Source organism: Mustela putorius, unplaced genomic scaffold (assembly GCF_011764305.1).
Source record: "Mustela putorius furo isolate JIRA1106 unplaced genomic scaffold, ASM1176430v1.1 tig00003834_pilon_pilon_pilon, whole genome shotgun sequence".
Classification (NCBI taxonomy): domain Eukaryota; kingdom Metazoa; phylum Chordata; class Mammalia; order Carnivora; family Mustelidae; genus Mustela; species Mustela putorius.
Window position 1 is genome coordinate 121,621,265 of NW_025421987.1, and position 23,925 is coordinate 121,645,189.

The 23,925-nt window shown below is 39.8% G+C and overlaps 1 protein-coding gene across 8 annotated transcripts in view; it reads right to left on the minus strand.

The window, feature by feature from the left end:
• The window catches only part of NEK10 (NIMA related kinase 10), a 238,958-nt gene that overhangs the window by 16,684 nt on the left and 198,349 nt on the right, over positions 1-23,925 (minus strand). For 6 of the 8 annotated variants that reach the window (XM_013057173.2, XM_004754325.3, XM_004754323.3 and 3 more), the window contains 3 exons: positions 18,983-19,012; positions 17,057-17,157; positions 7,826-7,936 (listed from right to left, as the gene is read on the minus strand). In XM_013057173.2, coding sequence (XP_012912627.1) covers positions 7,826-7,936; positions 17,057-17,157; positions 18,983-19,012 — 242 coding nt within the window. The remainder of the gene's footprint in view (positions 1-7,825; positions 7,937-17,056; positions 17,158-18,982; positions 19,013-23,925) is intronic. The other 2 variants (XM_004754326.3, XM_004754324.3) reach the window with 1 other exon arrangement.

A 23,925-nucleotide genomic window follows, 5' to 3' on the forward strand; every position in this document is an offset into this window, starting at 1 on the left:
AGAGCCTCTGAACAGCACTCTGTGTGTCTGTGGGGGTGGGTGCTTATATGACCTGGTCAGATTTCTGTTTTGAAACAGTCATTCTGGGCGCCTGGGTGGCTCAGTGGGTTAAACCTCTGCCTTCAGCTCGGGTCAGGGTCCTGGGATCGAGTCCCATGTCGGGCTCTCTGCTCAGCAGGGAGCCTGCTTCCCTTCCTCTCTCTCTGCCTGCTTCTCTGCCTACTTGTGATCTCTCTCTGTCAAATAAATAAATAAAATCTTAAAAAAAAAAAAAAGAAAGAAAGAAAGAAGGAAACAGTCATTCTGGTGCGATGTGTACCAGCAGGGACATCCAGGTGGAAGCTCCTGCACATAATGGGGGCCTAGTACGCTGGGTGCCAGTGTTTAGATGGTGAGGCAGGAAACTGGAGGCTTACAAGGTTTTTTGGTATGCTTAAAAAAAAGAAGAAGAAGAAGAAGAGCCGGTATGTTTAGAAACTCGGTCTGGCAAGATGGATTGGAGAACAGGGAAGTCAGCCAAGAAGCTGCCCAGAGAAGCGTTAAGACGTTGAACCAGGTGGTAGCCAAGAAGAAGATTGAATACCCTCCCCTAAAAACACCAGTAGCTCCTACAGCCACTTACTGAGTCCTTAAACATTCCAGACACATCAGATGTTCTGTTTGGTTCCTACAACTACCTCTAAGTTAAGCATTATCTCAGGTTTACAGATGGGGACATTGAAATGGAATTTGCTCAAGGGTCATAGCTGGTAAGTGGCAGAACCAGGGCTTTCACCCAGGGCTTTAACATCAAAAGGCGAGCAAAACTGCCTACGGGAAGACGGGAAGACGATGCAGGTGTTAATGACCTATGGGACAAAAGAAATAACACGGAGCAGCTGAACGTGACTGCAAGATTTAAAGACTGAGCAGAAGGAAAACATGCCTCCAGTGATAGCGATGCAGATGTAGGAAGGAAGAAGAAGGTGGACACACCAGATAGGCTAGAAAAGGCTCACCACATAGGGGGACTATGGATGCTACCACGGAACGGTTCAGAGCAGCCCCTATGGTGGGCAGAGGCCCCGAGGTGGTCCAGCAGTCCTGGGCCAGTGCCATGTCGGCCCTCTCTTGCCTCTCAAACATTCAGCTTAGAGGGGTACTCCCATCTTTGGCATATATGTTCTCTTTGGAAGAATGCTTAAGACCCTCTTTCTGAACTGACATGAAAGGGGTCTCCTGCTCTGAATAAACATCTACAGTTCAAAAGAGTCAATGACTGTACACACTTTTGAAACAGAGCCAAGCAAATATTAAAGAGAACAGACTGTATCACTGTTACTACTCCCTCTCCCCCAAAACTCACTCAACTGATTTTGAGCAAGTATTGAGCAATTTTAGCACTTCATTGTTCGATTGAGATTCTAGTACTTTTTAGGCCAAACCTAAAAGAGAAACACAAACTGTAATCTTCATTAAATTCCCCAAACTGTATCTTCTCTTCCATATCATAAAATAAGGTGATCTTTGCTGCAGAACAACTACACCAATTATGTGGCATCTAATCAGCTGACATAGAAAAGAAATGAAATAGCACAAATGAAATTAGAGGCTAGAAGGGATAGAGTTTTTAACGTGTCACATCACACGGCACTCACCGGCACTGACCTTTTTTTCCTTTAGGTTTTGCTGTCCTCTACGACTTAGTTATAATATGTTAAGACATAATATATTGTCTTATTTTTCATCTTTTCTAACCTACAGCTCCTTTTTGTTCTTTTTTATGAGGTTTCTGTAGGCTACTTTGTTAACAGACATGTCCAGTATTTCTACTCCCTTTTCTCTGATACGGAAGTGCCCACGCATGGTGCCTTCAAAGGGATGGTCCATCATCATGTCCATAGGATGCACATCGCATCCCTGCCCTCAACCCTACTTCCCCCAGAAGCAGCCTTGCTGCCCTGCTGTTTACATTTCCACCAAAGATCGTGTTTAGCAAAGAATTCCATAACTTAGCAAAGGCTGGCAAACCACTGTCCTGTGCTATTTCCAACCATGAGCTCCTCCTCCTCCCAGGACCTCCATTCAGACACTGAAGGTGGTATCCAGGGAGAAAATGAACAATGGCCTGACCCTGATGGGCGGAAGAGCCCTGCACTAGGATCTTCTCCACCGGTCCAAACAGGTTCGCGCTGGGCACTGCTGATTTATGATGCCTCCATGGGGCCCTGACAAGGGCTAGGCAAATATAAGCATAATTATTATGTGCATCAAGAGACATTAATTAAAGCATGAAGAGAGCAGCAATCTGCTAACTGGAAAAGAGCCAGAAACCTGGAGTTGGGAATTAGAGATTGCCAGCTCCTGAATCAGGTAAGCTTGACCTTGCTGATCTGAGTTGAAGTACAGCTTAGGAACCAAAGAGAAATGCTCGTCTTTCCTTGCAATTTCTTTATATAAGAACAAGGGTCATTTTTCCTGTACGATTCCCTAGTCTGGATTTCCTGCTTATCTCCATGGTGTCATTTCACATGTTCTCTCGTCCCATGTATCTGCTACACGTGCGTAGCTTGAGGTAGAGCAGGGGCTGGTAAATTTCTTTGGTAAAGGGTGAGATAGGAAATACTGACAGATTTACAGGCCATGTAGTCTGTGTCATGGCCACTCAACTGTGCCTACGTGGTGGTGAGTGTGACCACAGACAATACGTGAGGGAGGGCGTGTGGTCGTGTTCCAGGGACTTTATTTCCAAAAACCACAGTTGGGAGGCTTCCTCGGATGCAGATCCAAGCCTTTAGCAAATATACTTCCTGGATGGTACTGCACATGCATCAGGAGCCGTACAACGTCTGGCTGCCTCTTTTTTGGGACATTAGCAAGCCACTGGGGTGATGTCTTGATCCATCATTCCACTAGAGGCTGCAGAACGGCAATGTTTATTTTATTCCTCTAGTTCTTATTAGCTGAAGGACTACTTTAATAAGAAATTTCCCCTTCATCCATTTAGTTACCTCTGGGATAGAATTCATAAGGATACAATAAATGCTTGATTCGTTCCTTTTGTAAATAATTTTCAAAGAAAAGAGTTGGTTACTTAGCATCCTCCAAAGGAAACTAATGAAGGATTTTTCTTTTTCTGTCATGAACTCTTAGATTTAAACTTTAGTTAATTCTTTCAATCCATTGCAGTCATTATTCTTACCGATGCGCTAATTATCCAATAGCTAGCCAGTGGGAGCCTCTTGAAGTTGGTGCCTGAGTCCTTTTGACACATCCTCAGTAATCCTTGATGGCATCCTCACTACACGACCTATTATGTCAAGACATTCCACCTAATTTAGTCCCTGCTCTAGCTCTATCGGCAGTCAGCCGTACCTCCGAGAAGGCACGAGTGCTAAGGGAGGTCACTGTTGCTTCCTTAGTTTCAAGACGACTTAGCAAAAATATTAGGATATACGTGCATTTTTAAGAAAGATTTATCATGAATCCATACTCATTCATACTGGGATCTCCAATTCTAATTTGAATTAATATATTCCATCTTGTTTCTCTTTCTCCTCTCTCCCATGCCGAAAATCCTAGTTTCCCAAAACACTATACAATTTTATTCCCCTCACAATTTTTAGCCAAGGTTGAGCAGATTGGACAGAGGATCAGCTTAGGTAAGTCATAAATGAAGAGCTTAGTTTCTTAGGAAACGGCTTTTCTATTCTTTCACTCTTCGGTATATCCTGCTGGGTCTCGGGCCATTCATCAGAAGGCACAATCACCCCATAATGATTCCTCAAACTGGAGACATGGACTCCCTGGATCTCAGGACAAGTTTCAGAGGGGAAGGTGAAAATCAAGTGCATTTTATGAACTATCACTGCTTGCTTCTTCCACGCCCTGGGGTGGGTGACTATTAGTCAAAAAGACTAACTGTCCACTCCACCAAGATTATGCTGGGGATAAAAATCCATTTCTAACAAAAATTGTCACGAACAAAAGATTAGACCAGAACAGGAGAAAAACAGAGGCCACAGACGCTTCTCATTTGTGTTTAAATGAGGGCAGGAGGGCTTCTTTTTATATCCATATAAATATGGTATATGTCAATGTATGTCATATAATATGTTATATACATCAATAAAGAAGAGACCCAAAATAGACTATATTACACAGAATTTATTTGTTAACATAGAATATATTCTGTATTCAACGATCATACATTGAGCTCTATCGTGTGCCAAGCACTGTGCAAGACTGCAGGTAATCAAAGATGAATATAACACTCCCACTGATTTGGGGGGCAACAAAAATGTAAGCTACATAAAAAGCTATTTGAAACATAACAGTGTGAGGGGCACCTGGGTAGCTCAGTCGTTGGGCATCTGCCTTCGGCTCAGGTCATGATCTCAGGGTCCTGGGATCAAGCCCTGCATTGGGCTCCCTGCTCAGCGGGGAGCCTGCTTCTCCCTCTCCCACTCCCCCTGCTTGTGTTTCCTCTCTCACTCTGTCTCTCTCTGTCAGATAAATAAATAAAATCTTTAAAAAACTTTAAAAATTAAAAAAAAAAACCCACAACAATACAGTGAAAAAGTACCTGAAGCACAGAGAAAGGGGAGATGAATTCTCAACAGGGAAAATCAAGGGAGAGTTTTATGGAGGAGCTGGCCTCTCAGTTCAGTGGTGGAAAGTAGGAAGCATGTTAATATTCCAGGCAGAAGATCAGTTTCCGCACAGAAAACGAGGCCTGCCTCCACGATCAGGAGGGTAAACACCATGATGGTATGAACCACAGCTTGTAATTATCAGAGAAGGGGACCATAGCATTCCTCACAGGAGAATTTAAACTGCCTTTAAACGTCGGTGAAAAGAAGGCTAAGTCTATGCCCCCTTGGGTTCCCTCACCCAGGCTCCCTGAATGCCCTCTACCACCTCATTAATCCATTTTCATTCCCCAAACCAAGGACAGAAGGTAAGTGCTCTAAGAGAAGCTGCCACTGTACAGGGGTAGGCCACCAAGGCAGGCGGAGCCATTTTAACGAAAGAGAATATTTTTTCTATCAGGAGAGACAAGAAACACAGCAAGGGAGGGATGCAAACCAGTATACCTCAGTAACAAAAGAGCAAGCGATCTGTTTTAAGGATGTGCATGAGCGGAAAATCACAGCATTGGGGAAGAGCTGGAGGCACCTCTATGCATCAGACATTCTGCTGTGGGCACTTTTCATCTCTTAAAGCTGGGATTTCTATTAAAATAAATTTGTGTACAAACTGGATTATTCTGTATATCATTTTAATAAGAATATTAAAACCTAGCAACACGTAATATTTTCATGGGAGATTTGAGCCTCTGTCTTCCTAAAATATGTTTATTGGTACTCACGGTACAATATGTGAATATCATAAAACAAATATCCGCAGTCTCACCCACTTGTTTCGAGCTCTTCGAGCTTTGTTTCTGGGCCTGATTTGCCAACACAACCCGTGAAAGGAATTGTGCTCTTTCATCTCTGATGAGATAGCTTTCTGTCTTGTTTACCTGCCACTGCTATCTCTTTTCCCATCTCCTGTTTGTGTAGCTGCAGACACCACAGAGGGAAGGCAACAGAGCAAACGCACTGTTTGCATTTCTCACCAGAGTCCATCGTACTGCCTGAATAAGGAGTATATTTATGCTTAAGCCTGGATCCAGGACAGGACAAACTTTAAAGAAAAAAGTTCATTGGCCATGTGACTATTTCAAAGTTTAAGAAGACGATAAAACAGATGATAGACAGACAAACAGATAGAGAGATAGATAAAGATAGATAAATTAAAATGGGAGGAGGCCCAAACTGCTTGGGCCTCAAGTCTTTCCGGGACAGGAGCTTGTGACTACCTCCAAGGGATGTATGGAAATGGCTGCCAGCCAGGACAAAGGGGTTTCTTGTCATCAAGTTGTGCTCATTAGAGATAAATAATTTCCCTTCTGTCTGGTTGATTTAACTTCTCTGTGATTTCGATTTTGTGTATGTGAACAGAAATATTTACTAACACCCGAGGTCTAGGAGATTATAGAATATCGAAGATGGAAAGAAGCTTAAAATACAGTTGGCTCATAAACAACATGGGTTTGAACTGCATGGGTCGACTTATATGTGGACTTCTTTTTTTTTTTTTTTAATTTATTTATTTGACAGAGATCACAAGTATGCAGAGAAGCAGGCAGAGAGAGAGAGGAGGAAGCAGGCTCCCCGCTGAGCAGAGAGCCCAATATCCCAGGACCCTGAGATCATGACCCGAGCTGAAGGCAGAGGCTTTAACCCACTGAGCCACCCAGGTGCCCCTTATATGTGGACTTCTTATAGTATAGTACTGTAAATGTATTTTCTCCTTCTTGTGATTTTTTTAAATATTTCTTATTTCTAGCTCACTTTATTGTAAGCATACAATACATAATATATAACATACAAAATGTGTGTCAATCCCCTGGTTATGCTATTGGCAAGACTTCTGGTGAATAGTGAGCACTTAGTTAAGGTTTTAGGGAGTCAAAAGTTATACTCGGATTTTCAGGGAACCTGGCTGGCTCAGTTGGTTAAGTGTCTGACTCTTGATTGTGGCCCAGGTTGTGATCTTATGGGTCATGAGATCAAGCCCCAAGGCTGGCTCCACACTCAGGGGCATCTGCTTGAGATTCTCTCTCTCCCTCTGCTCCTCCCTCACTGGCACGTGCTAATGGTCTCTTTCTCTCTAACATGAATAAATTTTATATGTGTATGTATATATATATATATATATATATATATATATATATATATATATATAAAGACTTTCAGCTGTGCAGGAGCAGGGGATCAGTGCCTAGTCCCCATGTTGTTCAACGGTCAATAGTGGTTCATTCCACCCTCGTAGGTGATCAAAATCACAGCTTTAGATGGTTAAATTACTTGTCCAGAGTAGCACAGCTCAATTTAGAGGCTTGTTGGAGAACGTTCTAATAAAATAGTGGGATAGAATTCTCTTTAAAAAGGCTAAATTAGGGACGCCTGGGTGGCTCAGTTGGTTGGACAACTTCCTTCGGCTCAGGTCATGATCCCGGAGTCCCAGGATCGAGTCCCACATCGGGCTCCCAGCTCCACGGGGAGTCGGCTTCTCCCTCTGACCTTCTCCTTGCTCATGCTCTCTGTCTCTCTCTCAAATAAATAAATAAAAATCGTTAAAAAAAAAAGGCTAAATTATATTTTTTGATTAAAGATATTTAAAGACATTTATTCTTAGGAAAATAAGTCATCATATCGAAAGAACTTCCTATTAAGCTTCTGAGATGACGGCCACAGAAATAAAGGTGAGAAAATCAGAAGCAAAGACATCCTCAATTTCATACCATAAGCAGTGCTATGGTCTGAATGTTCGCATCCCCTTAAATTCCTATGCTGAAACCTAACCCCCCAGGTGAATATATTGGGAGACAGGGTCACAGGGTCATTGCAAGGTAGTTAGGCCATAGGACAGAGCCCTGGAGTGCTCTTACAAAAAGTGCTCTTTGAAGAGGCCCCAGACAGTTTCCTTGCCTCCTTTGCCAAGCGGGGACAGAAGTCACAAGCCTGTAACTGGGAAGAGGGCTTGTACCAAATCTGACTATGCTGGCACCTTGATGTTGAACTTCCAGCTTCCAGAACTGTGAGCAACCTCTGAGGTTTATAAACTCCCCAGTTTATGGTGTCTTTTTTATAACAGCTTGAAAGGACTAAAACAATGATAACATCCTTTAATAGAGGATAGAGTTTAAAGTACAAAGCAGAGAAGGTATAAAATTTAGCTCTTCTGATGTGTTTTTCTTAGCCAGAGAAGAACTCCTAGGTGTTGAATACTGTACCTTTTTAATTTCAGATTTCAAATTGCAAGGGTTACTCTGCTGGCTGAAGAGGGATTTCTTGAATCTCTCTATAACCCTTCTTTTCAAATTGTGGTGCAAAGCTGGAGGAAGCTGCATAAAATGAGAAAACAATTATTATAAGCAAATTATTAACACTGCACAGATGACTCCCAGGAAGTATTCACTGAAGGTCAGTGTAACAACCTTAATTCAACGGACTAAAAAAGAATAAAAATTCTACTTCAAATAGCATGGTGAGGTGTGATCTTGTTTCATTCCATAATCCAGAAGGAATATGTTGCTCTTCTCTCTTTCAAAAGGCTGCTTCTATTTACCCTATTGTTCTTTCATTTTACTGGTATTATTTTCACATAACAACAACATTGCACCTATAAATTGAATTTGGTAAAAGAGACTTCACAAGGAAATATGCATTCTAGCAGATGTTTAGTGCTTACGTCATGCCTAAAATTTTGCTAAACACGGGAAGCAAGGCATTCGTCCTGATGGATCTGATACTTTAGAACAGGAAGTACATATCTGCATTACTACGTAGTCCTGTGTCTGTCAGTGGATGCTCCTGAATATTCACATAGAGGGAAATCGGATTATAGGGACCGGTTTTGTCAAGAAGAAGAAAATGAATGAGCATACATTGGGGCTGGGCCAGGATGAGCTGGATTTAATAACTTAGTAGGAAGTCCCTCTTAAAATCTTAGAAAATATGGTGATTGGATGAAACTGGGGATTTCAAAAATTGATTTTGTAGTGCTTTGCAGTTGAATTTAGACAAGGAAACCAAAGATCCTGAAAAGCACAGAGGGATGAAGTAAAGTTTGGGAGAAGGATAAGAGAGCAGAGAAATAGGGTCAGAATGATAAGGGGTTTCAGAGTGCAAATAATGTCTGGTTTGTTTAAAATATGGAGAGGACCTGGAAGGAGATGAAAAAGAATCACTAAGAACAAAGATGGCTAAGTGGGAAGGAAAACATGGTAGTAGGTGCTCTTAAGAGTAAAAGCAAAACCAAACAAATCAAATAATAAAAAAAAAAAAACCAAGACAATAATTCAAAGTTTACATCAAAAGAAAGGCAACATGGTAGTGACAATCATTTACCCACCCCCACTCCATTTTTCTAATACTCTCTTAGAGCTTATGTTTGGTGCCCTGTGACTACTTTGGGCCAATGAAAATTATATGTGTCATTCTGAGGATGAAGAAATGCAAAGCCAGTATGTTTCCTCCATCCCTGTCCACCCTGGGCAAGGAGCTTGGATTCCACCTATTCCAGATGGCATAGCCACAAGGCCACAAGGGCCACCTGACCTGTCTAACTTTAGCTAAGTGAGACATAAAACCTCTATTGTATCAAGCAAAAAGATTTGGGGGCTTATTAGTATAATACAGCATTCCATATCCTGGTTAATACAAGAAATGTCTATTCATTGAAGTTTCATGAAGCAGGGGAATGTATAAAAGGTACCAGAGAAATAAATAGGGTCAATGGAGGTTCACAACAGCTGATTTTATAGCCAAAGAAAAACTGTTCATCAGTCTAAACACAATAGACTATGGGACCCATTAATAAGCACCGTAATGCTATAAGCAGAGAAACAACATAATTGAAATGTGCTTTTACAATGCATCTATAATCCTAGTCAGTCCTTTGACTCTGTTTGAGTCAAAGCAGGTTTAAGTACAGAGGAACCAAAACTCTACTGAAGGGTCTGAAGCCCTTTATTATACTGAAAGGTTCTGTAAATTGACAGCACTGAATCTCTACTGAGCTCTTTTTATGTCAATACTATAGCATTCTTGTACCTTGTTCCAGATGTAATCACTCTCCCTATCCCCAGCAAATAGTCATAATTATTGCTGTCATTTTACATAAAATGAAAAGGGAAATAAAGAAATGTGGAGAGAGGGAGAGAGACAGAGAGAGATTTCTTGGCATTAATGAGCAAATTGTCGGAAGACAGATGAGAAGGAAAATGAGTATACGTGATATATTTGTGCATGAGAGATTAGCAAAAGTGAAATGAGGTTAACCTAAGAGGAGGACCAGACAATGAAGAGAAGAGTTATTTGCACAATTTCCTAGCAAAGGAAGAGTGGAGAAGGGATGGGAGAAGCGCCTGGAGATAACCTTTTGGGATTTGGTAATGCCCTACTGTTTGACACTGGAAGTTGCCACTTCCCAAAATTAAACACCAGAGGGCAGTGTTGGCCCAGGACCGTCTAGTTGTTGCCTTGCATGATTCTAATTGCCAACGAGAGAGGCAGAAGCGAGCCTCTGATACCCCTAATTGTTTGCACAGCAAACTTTGAAGGTGTGAAGACCAGTGGGTCCTCAGTTTCCTTCCAAAGTGACTTACGCCAACACTGGCAGCTATCAGTATGAGATTACTAATTCAAATATCCTAAAAATCCTTGCTATTTAACTTGATAAAACTCTCGTTAACTTAAAGTTGCTTTTATTGCTCCTGATTGCTTGAATTAATTCTCATAAAAGCTTTCTTGAATAAGTTAACAGTGAACTAAAGATTCATACACAGGGCAGTATTAGAAAGCTATTTTATCTTACTGGAAAAATTGTCACTATACACAGCATCCATCTTTAAAAGTTTCATGGAAGAATTTAAAATTTTACACAGAATGATGACTCAGGCATTGTTCAATCGCAGAAAATGTATTATATTAAATGTATTATATTAAATATACTATATTATATTTAATGACAATTACACTAAGAACAGAATAGTAATCCCTATGATTTGTATGTGCCAGTTACTATGATCACTCCTTTATGTGTATTAAGTCACTTTTCTCCCCACAATAAACTTATAAAGCAGGTACTAGTCTATAGGTAAGGAAATCAGAGTTTAAAAACATTATGCAACCTGCAAAGATATTTTCTGAGGTAGTGTGTCTTTTAACACAACTATTATCCTAGAGCAAACACACCGCTATAGCATTACTACCATTTAATACTTTACATTAAAACTTCACATACTTTATCTTCCCTAACACAATAGCCCCATAAACTACCCGAATATTACCGATCAAGAAACTGATTCTAGAAAAGGCAAGTCTCTCACCACCCATCTAAGAGCTTATTTTTTGTTCATGTTTTTTGTTCTGATCTCTGTGTTCTATACTAGTTTCTTGAACTTGCATTATATTCAGATACTTTCTAAAATACACTCTCTAGTATCTCCAAGAATGTTAGCAGACCATCAGTAGGTGAGAGGATGCTATTTGAAGTGACTTATATAATATCTGATTACAAAAACAAACTATTTTGATATATTGCTTCTTAAGAGATTTCTGTAAATGCTAAAAAACTCAAAATAAATATTATTATAATAAATTATATAAATTTATTATATATTTATATATTATATATTTATATATATTTATAAAATTGTGTAAATTTTTATAAATTATATAAAATTGTTATCAAAATAAATAGACAAAATATAAGCTTTCTTTTAGAATTTGCGAACGCCAAAAACATGACTGCACTTAGATACATGGGTTCACCCTCAATTCTGTTTAATCTGTCCCCCCTGCCATTAGTAGCCAGGAGACCCAGATAAGAGAAATTAGGATGGTTCTAGTTTCATCTATCATCTACTCCTGAAAAAACCAGTCTGTTTCACTGATGACAGTAGCTAGCATAACTGCATCGGGGGAAGCACATTGCTGTTCTCAGCCACATTTTTTTGTTTTGTTGGCAACAGCTGAGAGTGTTAAGATGGCAGTCCAAAGCAGATCCATGTAAACTCTCTATCTGTCCTCTAGGAGACAGCTGTTTAATTTTTAAAAGTTGCCATATGCTGATTTTCAAAGCATTTCTTTAACAAAGCAATCAAACTGTAAGTACAGAATTAAATCCAGACCTTCAAAGCTGGCTGCATGGGTTCTACCTAAGCAATCATACACAAAGACTCAGACCAAAAGGTGACATACGTATACGTTGGTCATCTTATGTGCCCAAAGATCGATTTTGGTTTCCAGCAATGGAAATTAACCACTGATTTCATTCTCAGCTGGCTGTCCTAAGATTACAATCTCAGTTTTGATAAAAACAGATGTCAAATCTGTTTTGACAGCGTAAGGGTTTTAACATCCTGCCTTTTAAAATAGTTGCTTTTAGATGATTTCCAAGATCTGTCTCCATGGAAACTGGATGGGAAAGGCCACCACGGGCCAAAAGTAAGCAGTTTCCTCTGTAAGGTTATCTGCAGTTGTCAGGAGGGATCTGGCCCTGCGACTCAGGGCAGTTATCACAGCAGAAGTCTGCAAGGGAGTCTGACTTGGAAATAAACATGCAGACCAGAAAATTTGTTTGTTTGCCTGTTTGTTTATTGATCCGGGTTTACTTTCAGCAGTTTTCCTTTGTAATTAGCAGACACAGAAAACTGATCCTGGTCTTTAACCTATAGTAAATTCAATAGTATAATGTTTTGACTTGTTTTTATCTCCTTTATTTGAAAGGCACATTCACTTGGGTTAGCATTGTAATTTAAAGTTCCCCAAAGGGGAAACATTCCTTACTATTTGCAATGTCATAAACCTTCAAGTATTCTGGAAATACATTTTTAAAAAACCCACAATGGTTACATCTGAGCTTGTAGCAAGGAATGCCATCTTGCCAAAAAATATGAAATCATTTGTTATGCTGGTAGTGTGAGAGCATAATAATAAGATATTTATAATCATTTCATTCTTGCTTTAACATATTTTGAAATCCAATAAAGAAATGGAATACATCCATTAAAAAGTTTTTTATTATATAAAAATTAGCAAGACAGGCATATGGAAACTATATTTAAATTTCAAAGCCTATTTTCTCTCAATTTTGTACTTAAGCATTGAGTAACCAATAAGTTATTTAAAGCTATTTCCATAACACTAAAGTTAAGAATGCTTCCCCATATTTCTGCATCAGCATTTAAATGGAAATGCATTTTTGAATATAATATCTTTACTCAACAGAGGTATAGCAGATTATGTTTTGATTTATTAAACAATTTTCCACGCCCCCTCACGTTGCCATGGACCCCTACACCCTCTTTCATTTAATCAGGTAGACAATTCAGTGGGATTGCCTAAGGGAAGGGCTGACAGCAGAAAATGGAGGAAAAAGTAATCAATTTCAGACTCTGGAATTTCAAAAGGCTAGTCTTCATGGTGATTAAAAAGAATGCCCAGTTTGGGGGGAAATGCAATAAATAAGAGCCAGGCTAGGGAAAAGGGGGAAAGGGGAAAGGAAAGCAGTGAGAACTCAAAGGTGAGTAGGTTCCAGGAAGGTCCCAAAGAAGGGAGCACCTTGCCTAGCCCCCTAGGCTAAGTGTGCCAGCTGCCCATGGGTTGCTTCTCAGCTCCAAATCCACGCTTCAGTGCCCTGCACGTGATACTGGAATTTCTCCCTTGACAAGATGTTCAGCTCTCTTGGGAGAGAGCACTGGAGGGATGCTGGAGGAGGAAGAGGCTTGTGCCTCAGTCCTGCAGCCCTGAGTGGTTAGCTGGAATGGGAACACCCAAGCGGTGCTCACTCCCAAGCAACTTCAATGGCACCAGTCTTGCAGGCAGCTGCCCAGAATGTTCCATGGAGCAGCACCTACCATAGGACAGACTCCTCTGGTCCTATAGAGGGCATTTCCCAGTCCAAGCCTCATGTGCTGATTTCCAGCAAGTTCCGCAGCAAGACAACTCACCATGGATGACTTGCCCCAGTCCCCCAGAGGAAGACTTCCTTGCAAGTTTCTCTACCACAGCACCTCACTGGATTTCTCAGATCTTTCCAATAAGGTCTGGACCTCAGCCTGGGATGAGGTTGTGCTCTTTTATTTTGTTCCTTTCTTGGATGCTCTCTGTGCAAGCCTTATAAGTAGTGACTTCCTTGTCTGCTCTTCCTACATTCTTTAGATTTTTCTTTTCCCCTCCTTTTTAAATAATACCCTGATGTTATTAATAATTTTTAAGCAATTTTTTATATTAAATCTTCCCTGTTGAAATTACCAAGCAGTTTCTGTCTCCAAACTGGACCTTCGCTGATACAGAGCAGTTCCAGGAAGGTCCCAGGAGAAGGACCAATACAGATGGGATTTGGCAAATGGTTTGATGGTTCCCTGGAAGTGAGTCCAGTGCTGAGTTTTGCCATAGGACCGAGGATGCAGGTAACCCATGGCATGCAGTGGCATCACAATCAATCAGGGTGTCACCGTGATAAAGAGCCAACTGAACCAAGCGCCCTGCAAGTTCACGTGGCTGCCACACTTGACTGCTAGGCAGTATGAAGACTACAAGGACTGAGTCAGGGGAGGCATTCTTCAAAGTGCATCCAAGCACTTAGAAAAATGACAAGCCTGGGTCCTTTAAATCTTGGTTCAAATCAGAGGCTAAGACCCAAAGAGATTCCATGATAGCTATAACAGGACCTGCTATTTCTTGCTACCACAGCACTGATATGGCTGATAATCAAATAAGAATTTAATTGGGCAGGTTGCTAAATTACAATGTCAGTTAAATGCACACCATGCCAAGTTTCTCATGTGAAAGTTAGGAAAAGAATGGGATCCTAAAACTTGAAATAGGGACATTTTGCTGGATCCAGATAAAAGTAACAATCTTGAAATTCAAGTCCCTCAGAGCTATCATTGCCAGCAGAAGTAGCTTGTCACTCTGTGTCTGAGATATCAAACCTTCTTTTGCTTGAAAACTTTACACAAAACATATCTGGGACAGATGAGGAGTGATACCTTAAAAAGGAATGCTTATTCTTCATAAGGTCCCCAACAATGAGGCTCAAGTCCATTACTAGGGTCAGGTCTCAATATGATTTCAGGGAACTGGTACATAGTATGACCCAAGAGGAAATAGCTTATCTATCAAAATAATTGCAAGACTTTGTTATTATATAACAGCAGCAACCCAGAGAACATGTGTGGTAGGCTCTCAGGGTTTTAGGCCAAGGGGAATGAAATATAGCAATAGATCAGGCTGAATTCGTTCATATGAGTGCTCGTACTACACAGTTCAGATTTCATGTATTAGTCATGCAGCTGAAGGTAACTGCTTAATTGGTTGGTGTATCACAACTTGAACTCAGTGGTGGCCTACATTTAATAGGGATAAAATGCCAGAGCTTCCGTGCTATGTGGAGGGGGAATTCAAGGGCCTGGAGATAGGAATGTTGGGGTAGATTTACTGTATGTGACTTGCACACTCACTCCCCAATTACGTTCAGCAAGAACACTGAGAAGCTACTCCTGTCATTAAGGCAGTGAGAAATAAATTAGAGAGGGGAGCCCCGGCATCCTTAAAAACTACTGTGGTCGGGGCGCCTGGGTGGCTCAGTCATCAGGCCTCTGCCTTTGGCTCAGGTCATGATCCCAGGGTCCTGGGATTGAGCCCCACATAGGGCTTTCTGCTCAGCGGGGAGCCTGCTTCCTCCTTTCTCTCTGCCTGCCTCTCTGCCTACGTGTGATCTCTGTCTGTCAAGTAAATAAATAAAATCTTTATTAAAAAAAAAACAAAAACAAAACTACTGTGGTTGCTTTCCTTTGTAGGCCAGGGACAACACGGAAACTACAGGATTCTGATGAGGATCATGTGACCCCAGAGAAGCAAAAGCCAAATGACAGCACTTAACCACCAGCGACATTTACCATGGAGGGTGAGAGAGTTGTACTGTTAATTAGAATGCCTTGGCCCATAGATTTTTTTTGGTGGTGGTTAACTGACAAGGGTGTTCCTGGAAAGGAAATAGGTGGTCAGCTTACTAGATTATTCCTTAATCTAAACAACAGAAAAGAATCTAAACAACAGAAAAGAAACACTAGGCTTGGTAGACAAAACAAAAACAAAAACAAAAACAAACCACCAAAAAACAAAACAAATAAGAAAAACACTCCAAAACCAAAAAACAAACAAACAAAAAAACTGATTTTGTTGCTGTTGCCACAGTGGAGAGTCATGGATTCTCATATAGTGTCAGTCAATTCAAAGACCCAAAGTCCTTGGTTAGTGGCAAAGCTGGGACCTCTTTAGGAAGGGCCCCAAAACACTGCTGTTAAGTATACGCTATAAATTTTCCTTCAAGCCTTGCCCAGAGAGACCTGCAGCCATTTATCAGAGTGACTGTTCACTGGGGAGAAGGAAATACACAGGCTTTCAGAGAACTGGACATTGGCTGTAAACTAGCACCAATTGCTAGAGTCTGCTAATGCCAGCGTGGCATACCAGTTGGTATGTATCTTTTGTCCGTTTGTCTGCTTTTGGGGGAAGGTTAAGTGTAATAGCTCAGTATGACTTACAGTGGACCCAGCTAGTCCACAGACCTGGTGGAATTTCCCTCTAGTACTTGAATGTATCATTGGAATTGCCACAACTGGCAACTGACAGAATCGCCAGATTGGCTCTCTGGATCTTAGACTGAGGAAATGTTTATGTGTTTCACTCTTTGATATGTTTCAAGTGCATGGAACAGTAGCACCTAATCATAGACACCTAATAATTATATGTCAAAGGAATGAATGAATGAATGAATGAACTGCATAAGATGTGCAATCTTAAGCTTCAAAATACTTGCTACTTTCTTGTCCAAATGCTTACACTTCATCTACAAAAATTTCTTTTCTTATTAACAATAGGACTTTGGACAACTTTGATAAATGAACATTCAATTTGCTTATCAGATAGCTTTCTGTAAATTATTAGATATATAGATACTAGATAGATTTCTATAAATTATTAATAGCCATTTTCTAACTGATTGCATCCTCAGTGCCTAAGAGTCAATAATCTCAGACCTTGTGTTTTCATTTCTCTGAGATGTTCTCTGAGGATGTTCCAGCATTCTCAAGATTAGTGAGTGGGCACTCCTTTTCTTTCTTTCCTGTAGCGAAGCTGTTCAGAACCCAGCTCTGTCCCCTTTCATCCCCACACTGAAGGGCCATTTGTATTGTAGTTTATTTTTAATGGGACACTGACAATGCAGGAGTAGGTTAGGAACCATAGGGGAAACCTGCCATATTTGCTTTTTTTAAACCAATGACCTTTCCAGCCCTGCTGCTAAGCCAGAATGTTCCCTAATATATGTAGTTGGAGAGGATAAAAATCAGCATTCATTCTAAGTGAAAGTGCCACAAAGTAGTTTTCAACAATATTAGCATCAAACTTGTTTTTGAGATGAAAAGGAAATAAAAAGCTCGTACGCTGACCTGTGTGATGTAGATGATTTTGTGCAGCTGAATTAAGATCTGCTGAATAGGATCGCTGATCTGTCGTACTTTCCTCTGGGACACAGCAATCCCTGCAGATGCTGTGGATGATAAATTCTGCAGTTAGTCAAGATCCTGGTTTTCTCTTTCAAAAGTGGTATTAGTGAAAAATGGTGTAAAATTCTGAAAAAAAATTAAGCTAAGATCCTTATCCTACCTACCAATGAAATAATATGCAGAAACCCGACCCTGTAACACTTCAATATTTTACAATATGGGATGCAAGACTTCTTTCCTTTACTTTTAAGACTGCTAAGTAAAATAACAATGTCACCTTTTATAACATCTAAAAGACTCAGAAATTTTGCCTGCAATCATGTCAGGCTTTCACCAGGAGTCAGTGGTGCTTTGGATACTGTGACCTTTGAAAAGCGGGGCTACAGCTAGATGCAGTTAACAGACTATCAGACTTTTAAATTTTACAGTCATTATGCCCTTAGTACCATATTTTAAAACTAATTTTATTAAAACTACTGATGCAAATGCTGAATAGGCAATCTTACAGAGGAAAAAACAAAAAGAACAGAAATAAACAAAAACCAAAAATCAAAAAATGTATAATTTGTAATAATCAAGGGACTGAAAGTGATTGTAGCCTTTGATTAGTACAAATTTTCACCTGGATATTTCTCCAGGTCTAAATGAGACACATTTTATCATTTATCCTGAGTCCTTATCATCCAGCCACACTACTTTTCACAGTTCAAGGCTAACTTGGTACCAAATTGCTTTCTCAGCTGCTTTCTCAGCTTCAGATGTCATAGCCACAAGTCATCCATTCTTAAATTTGAGGGATATAAAACTCTAAATTAGCCGCAAGGCCACCTCTGACTCTTCCCACCCTCAGATCCACACTGAAGAAAATGGAAGAGAGACTTCAGATATGTGGATGTAGAGAATCCTCCCGCCGCCCCCCAGTTCCTCTTGCGCCTGCTCTTCCTTGGTGTGACCTATAGCATGCTTTCTACAAAAAGAACAGCTCTCTACTTCCCTCCATACTACCTTGAGTCTGTAGAAAGTTCAGTGTGAACATAATCATTGCTTTAGCAACAGCTAAAATTTTGAAAAATAATTCTTATATAAATGATTTCTGAGAAAGTTTTTTTTTTTAACCATAAAACATTGTTTCCAGAACATTCAGTGAAAAAATTTCATGTGGTCATTAAAAGATTCAACCTGTTCTATTATAAGCATGTGACAATTTATATTTAGGACACAGACACAAAAAGAAAACAAACATAATGTTTAAAGAAGTACCATTTTCTTTATGGGCATCTTTACTGAGTTGAGAAATCCATATTAAGAATTATCCAGTTCCAGCTTATCTGCGTTTAATACGTTGTTTAAATGTTTGAAATGCAAAGGATTTACCTGCCCTAGGCACTGTGTCTAAGTGTTTTTAAGCATCAATTACTTGACATTAGGATGATGTTTGATAAATTACCCTTAGGGTAAAAATGTGAAGGTAAGTCAGAAAGAATTCAAGTAGGTCTGAAATAGAAAACGGAATGCTGGAGGTATCTGCTCCAGCCTGCAGAGATGGCCATGTTGTACATATGTCAAATTTTCTACAGTGGTGTTTCCTGTAGAAATGATTCTTAAAACGTAAGTATTTGTTTTTCTATATCCATACTGAGAACTACAGACCGTGTAAGGTGGCCAAGATGCTGTTGCTACAGGAACATTAACTTCACATTTTCTGAAGCTGGAGGGTTTGATTTTTTGGATCACCTGTAAGTTGACTACTCTATGTTTTTGATACGTGGACTTAACATTCATAGGTGACGAGTTAAAATCTCACAGCGTGGCAGAGTTCTGAGATTGTGATGACATTTTGAGTGGGATATCACACGGGTTTGACTCTACCTTGCCACAAGAATGTGCTCATCTGTGGCCCTAAACACAAAAACAGAGATGGTTAGCTAGAATGCCTGTCTTCTGAACTACTCAATTATGCAAAGCAACTTAAAATTTTCTTAAGACCTCTTGACCACTCTTCTCAGTCCCAGTAAATCTTTGTCTTTCGAAATAATTTTGATTGTTCATTCTCTAAAAAAAATCAATTTAAAAATGTTTAATTACACGTGTCCATCGTAAAACAACCCGGGTATTACAGAAAGGGCTGGAGGCTCCCTGGAAGACCCCCACCCTCACCCCAGTGCCTCCCCCAGAAGTGACCTCTGACATCAGCTTGGTGTGTTGCCTTCATATCCATTTACTGTGTACTTTCAGAACAGTATTTTTCAAATACTAGTTGAATCCTGAAAGCAGTTTAATGGGTCGTGACCAGCATTTTGATAAATGGAATGGAATGACATGGAACAGGATAGAAGAATTTCAGAGTGCATGCATACAGTAAGGGCCTGCTCAGTTGCGATATAAAATGTGTTTCTTATTGAAGGTCATTTCCAAAAGGGTTTGGAAGTTACTATTTTAGAAAGTCTATAGTATTACCTCATGCTTTCTTTCTTTATTTCTCTCTTTTTAATTAAATGGGGACACATCATAAGGTTGTGTTACAAATTTTTTTTTCTTCTTGACTCAGTCTGTCATGGACATTCTTTTTTATCAACACACACCATTCTAGGCCATTCTTTATAACCATCATTAAAGAGTGCTACATGTTCTGCACGTAGCAGTTACTTTAGCCACTTCTGTCTTAGAGGGAATTTAATTTGCTTTCAGTCTCTGATGATTATACATGATGCTGCTATGAGCACACAGGCACATGCCTCATTGTGTCTAAGGACAAAAGGTCCCTTCAGGGAGATAGGAGAAATCAAATAGTTGGGCCCTCAGATACACATATTTCTTATTTTAACAAATACATATTAAGTAGCTGAAACAATTTGCACTCTGACCGGAAGAGAATCCATTTTTCTACACCTTAATCAACGCTATGCATTATCTAACTTCTCAATTTTGCCCATCTGAATTTGTTTTATTTTGTGTTTACCTAACAGAGGCTATTGTACTTCTTCGGTGAATTTCCTGTTTCCGTCCCGTGCTGCTTATTCGCAGTGATTTGTAAGTGCTCTTTATGTAGTCTAAATACTAATGATTTTATTGTATTTTGTATGTTAAGAGTATTTTTACTTAATTTGTTACTTCTTTTCAATTTAAAGGGTATATCCCATCCCTATCACCTAGACTAAAAGTAATTTTTAGTCTTAGAGACCACCAGGAAGTCTCTCAGATACCTACTGCTGCTGTAAAATGGCAAGACGGGATCCCAGGACCAGTTCAGCACTCCAGGGGTGCTCTGGCAGGATTACTGAGATGTGAGTAATCTCATGAGTTAGGACTGGAGGGGAAGAGGAACTCTGAGACTACGAATGATAGTTCTATATACTGGCTATACCATTTACAAACCCTCTTGATTTCCTGAACTACTTCAGCTCATCCTGGGTATGAGAACCATTAACCCCCCCTTCTACCTGATCAAATGCTCACAAAATTTTATATTTCCTTACATCAGAATGTATATTTATTTAGCCCTTAATAATTTTAGGAAAACAATAGTGATAAAAATTCACATATGTACTGTTTTTTTTTTTAATTTTTATTGTTTATTTAAATATTGATAACTACCAAATTTGTGGCAAATGTTAGCCATACCATTCTGAGTTTTAAAGTGTTCTCTCTCAATAAATCTGTCAGATCGGCAAACTAAAAATACTACGTTTCCTAACTTTTCACAAAAAACATACAACACATAATTATGGTGATAATTTTGTCCTGAATATTTTTATTAAAATAATATTCTCTTAAAAAATATCACAGAGGCTGATTATGTTCCAATGTCAGTCATTTATAGTATTCCTATGATTCATATGAAAACATGTAGTTCCTACTACAAAAGATAGACAATATTTGGTCCTATTAAAATTTAAATCAAACCTAAGTTTAAAATTGACTCAATTTTAAATTCCTTTTCTAGTTTTATTATAATAGTGACTTTAATTAGTGGATTTAATTTTAAAACTTAAGGAAACTTCAAAATTCCTTATAAAAGTTAATTTATTTAAAGGTATCAGAAATTTTTAAAAGTAATTATATTTGTTATCTTACTCTGGTGAGCATGAGCCTAAACAGCAATTTTTTTTCCCACCTCTCTAGGGTAAAAAGTAGGAGAACCTAAAGGAAGACCAGTGCTTTTTCAGCATGAACTTGGGGCAAACACGGGGATGGGTTTTACATATTCAGCTTCATCTAATCCTTGAAAACTTCTGAAGGGTAGCTGTTCTTGTCTCGTCTTACAGATTAAGAGAGTAAGATTAGATGGGGCACCTGGGTGGCACAGTCGGTTGGTCTTCTAACTCTTGGTTTAGGTTCAGGTCATGATCTCAGGGTCATGAGATCAAGCCCCACATGTTGCTCCATGTCCAGAGCAGAGGCTGATTGGAATTCTCTCCCTCTGTCCCTCCCCTTACTCATGTGCTCTCTCTCTAAAATAATAAATAAATCTTTAAAAAAAAATTTTTTTTTTTTTAAGGAAGGTTAAGGTTAAGGAAACTGTCCAGTGACATCACAGAGCAGGTGATGGCTGGACCATGAAATGAAGCAGGTCCTAAGATACTCACTGAATGAGTCTAAACAGGAGCTGAGGGGCTCCCACTTCTCTTCATGACTCATCACTAACACAATTCCTCTGGTTACCTCCAATATAAAGTAATATTTATGCTCCTTCCGAGGCTTCAAATACTATTTCTCTTAAAAGGGTCACTATTTTTTTTAAAGATTTTATTTATTTATTTGACAGACAAAGATCACAAGGAGACAGAGAGGCAGGCGGGGGAGGGGGGGGGAAGCAGGCTCCTGCTGAGCAGAGAGCCCGATGAGGGGTTCAATCCCAGGACCCTGGAATCATGATCTAAGCCGAAGGCAGAGGCTTTAACCCGCTGAGCCACCCAGGTGCCAAAAGGGTCACTATTTTTAACATGATGTTCTATCTAGGCCTTTGTACATTTAATGGATTAAATATTTTTGGAAAGCATCTACTAGTAGTAAACAGGAAGCATTAGGTCTTTGTAGTCTGTGTAGTATACTCTCTCTGCTTTTTTACTCATGGCACATTACAATAGACAAGTTAGGGGTTTTTTCCTGGTGCTTTGAGACTTGATTTTTGCTATATATCCAGTCTATGGAAACTACAATTCACAACACAAGCCCTGAAGCTGTTAATTACTACGATTTGAACAAAATATGGATTACACTTCAAGTTTGTAACCAAGTTGACCAAGATATAATATAGACTCCTATTTTTCTGAATTCTCTCTGCTGAGAGTCAGGAAATTCTGAACAACTGCAGAAGAGAACATTTTGGATTCTGAAGAAGCAAGGAATAATTTTACTCTATGGATGGGGCCAAAGCATATATTGGCTTCTCTGTATTTGACCAAACGCCCTGTTGAAAGACAATGCAACCCTTTAAATTTTAGTAGAGTAAATCAGATTTACTCTCACCTTTTTCCTTAGCTTCTGTAAAATGAAATAAAGTAACTGAATAATAGTTCAAAACTACAAATGTTCAACAATCTACATCTACGGCCAACAGCGTAGAAGGCACCAGAAGTACAACAAAGGATACTGCACCTAAAAAGGTTCATGAAAAATTCACCCAGATAACCAGAAGATGGGGGATAGAGAGTTAACAAGTGAGAAGACCAGGGAGAATTGGTAAGCCTTCAATAAGCAGAAGCATAGGACATGGATTTGGTGTGAGGGAAGGTATACATGAGTGGCAGGTTCTGAGCAGAAGGAACGGTTTTCAGCAAAAGCAGGAGTCAACTAAGTGAAGGCGTCAGCAAGCTGTCTAATTTATCTAGTGTGCTATATAATAAAAAGGTACAATACTGAGTATAGCTAAAGAGGTAGTCAGGCACTGTATACGATGGTGAGGAGCCATAAGGGTGACTGTGTTTCAGAAAAGGCCGTCTCATAAGAAGCAGCCCAGAGCCAAAGTCAGAAGACCTTTGGAATAGCATGATGGTGGCCATCTGACCATGGGGAACAGAAGCCAAGAACACTGCTGAAGACTGGATTCCAGTCACTGGGAGAAGGACATCCCATGGAAAGTGAGAGGGAAGTGACAGAGAGGATGATGACTAGTGGGCTTGGAAATGGAATCCTTCTCAAGACTGACCAGCACTTCCACAAGCAGGTAGGAATTATTAGGAAGAGACTTGACAGTATGCACCTAGTCACCCCCCTTCGCCTCCAGCCCGCCCCACTTCCTCCTACTTCCCCTGGCAGTATTTTCCACAGGATGGCAGGAAGCTCCATCAAAGTCTCAGCTTCTTTTTACTCACTGGGTGATCAGACTTTTTCATCCCCTTTCACTGGAATCTTCAGAAACAAGCTGTTTAAAGGCCAAAAAAGCAAGGCTGCATTGAAGACCTTCCTTCACCTTCACCTTTATAATACGCATCTCACATCCTGTTCATGTTTAATTTGTTCATGTGTGAGGATTAGGGTTTTCCTCACTTCTAAACGTGCAACCTCTTTAGTTACTTTTTCAAGCTCTAAAATATAATCTCGGGATGTCTAAGGTCAAAGTTCCTAGAAGTGATTATATAATACCCAAGGCGGATGTGGTGTAGAGAATTTACTGCTACATCATTTTCTACACTTACTTTTGACTTCAGAAGCCTCCTATTGTCAAGCAGTGGAGTGTGAGGCTAGCATTGCCCAAGATGGGGTAGCAGAGAGGAACCAAAGAACAGTGAGAGTACATTTCTGGGCTTTAAAAGCAATAGTCTAAGAAGAAGGCAAGAGAGATTCAAAAGAATTGTTGCCAAGCAACCTTT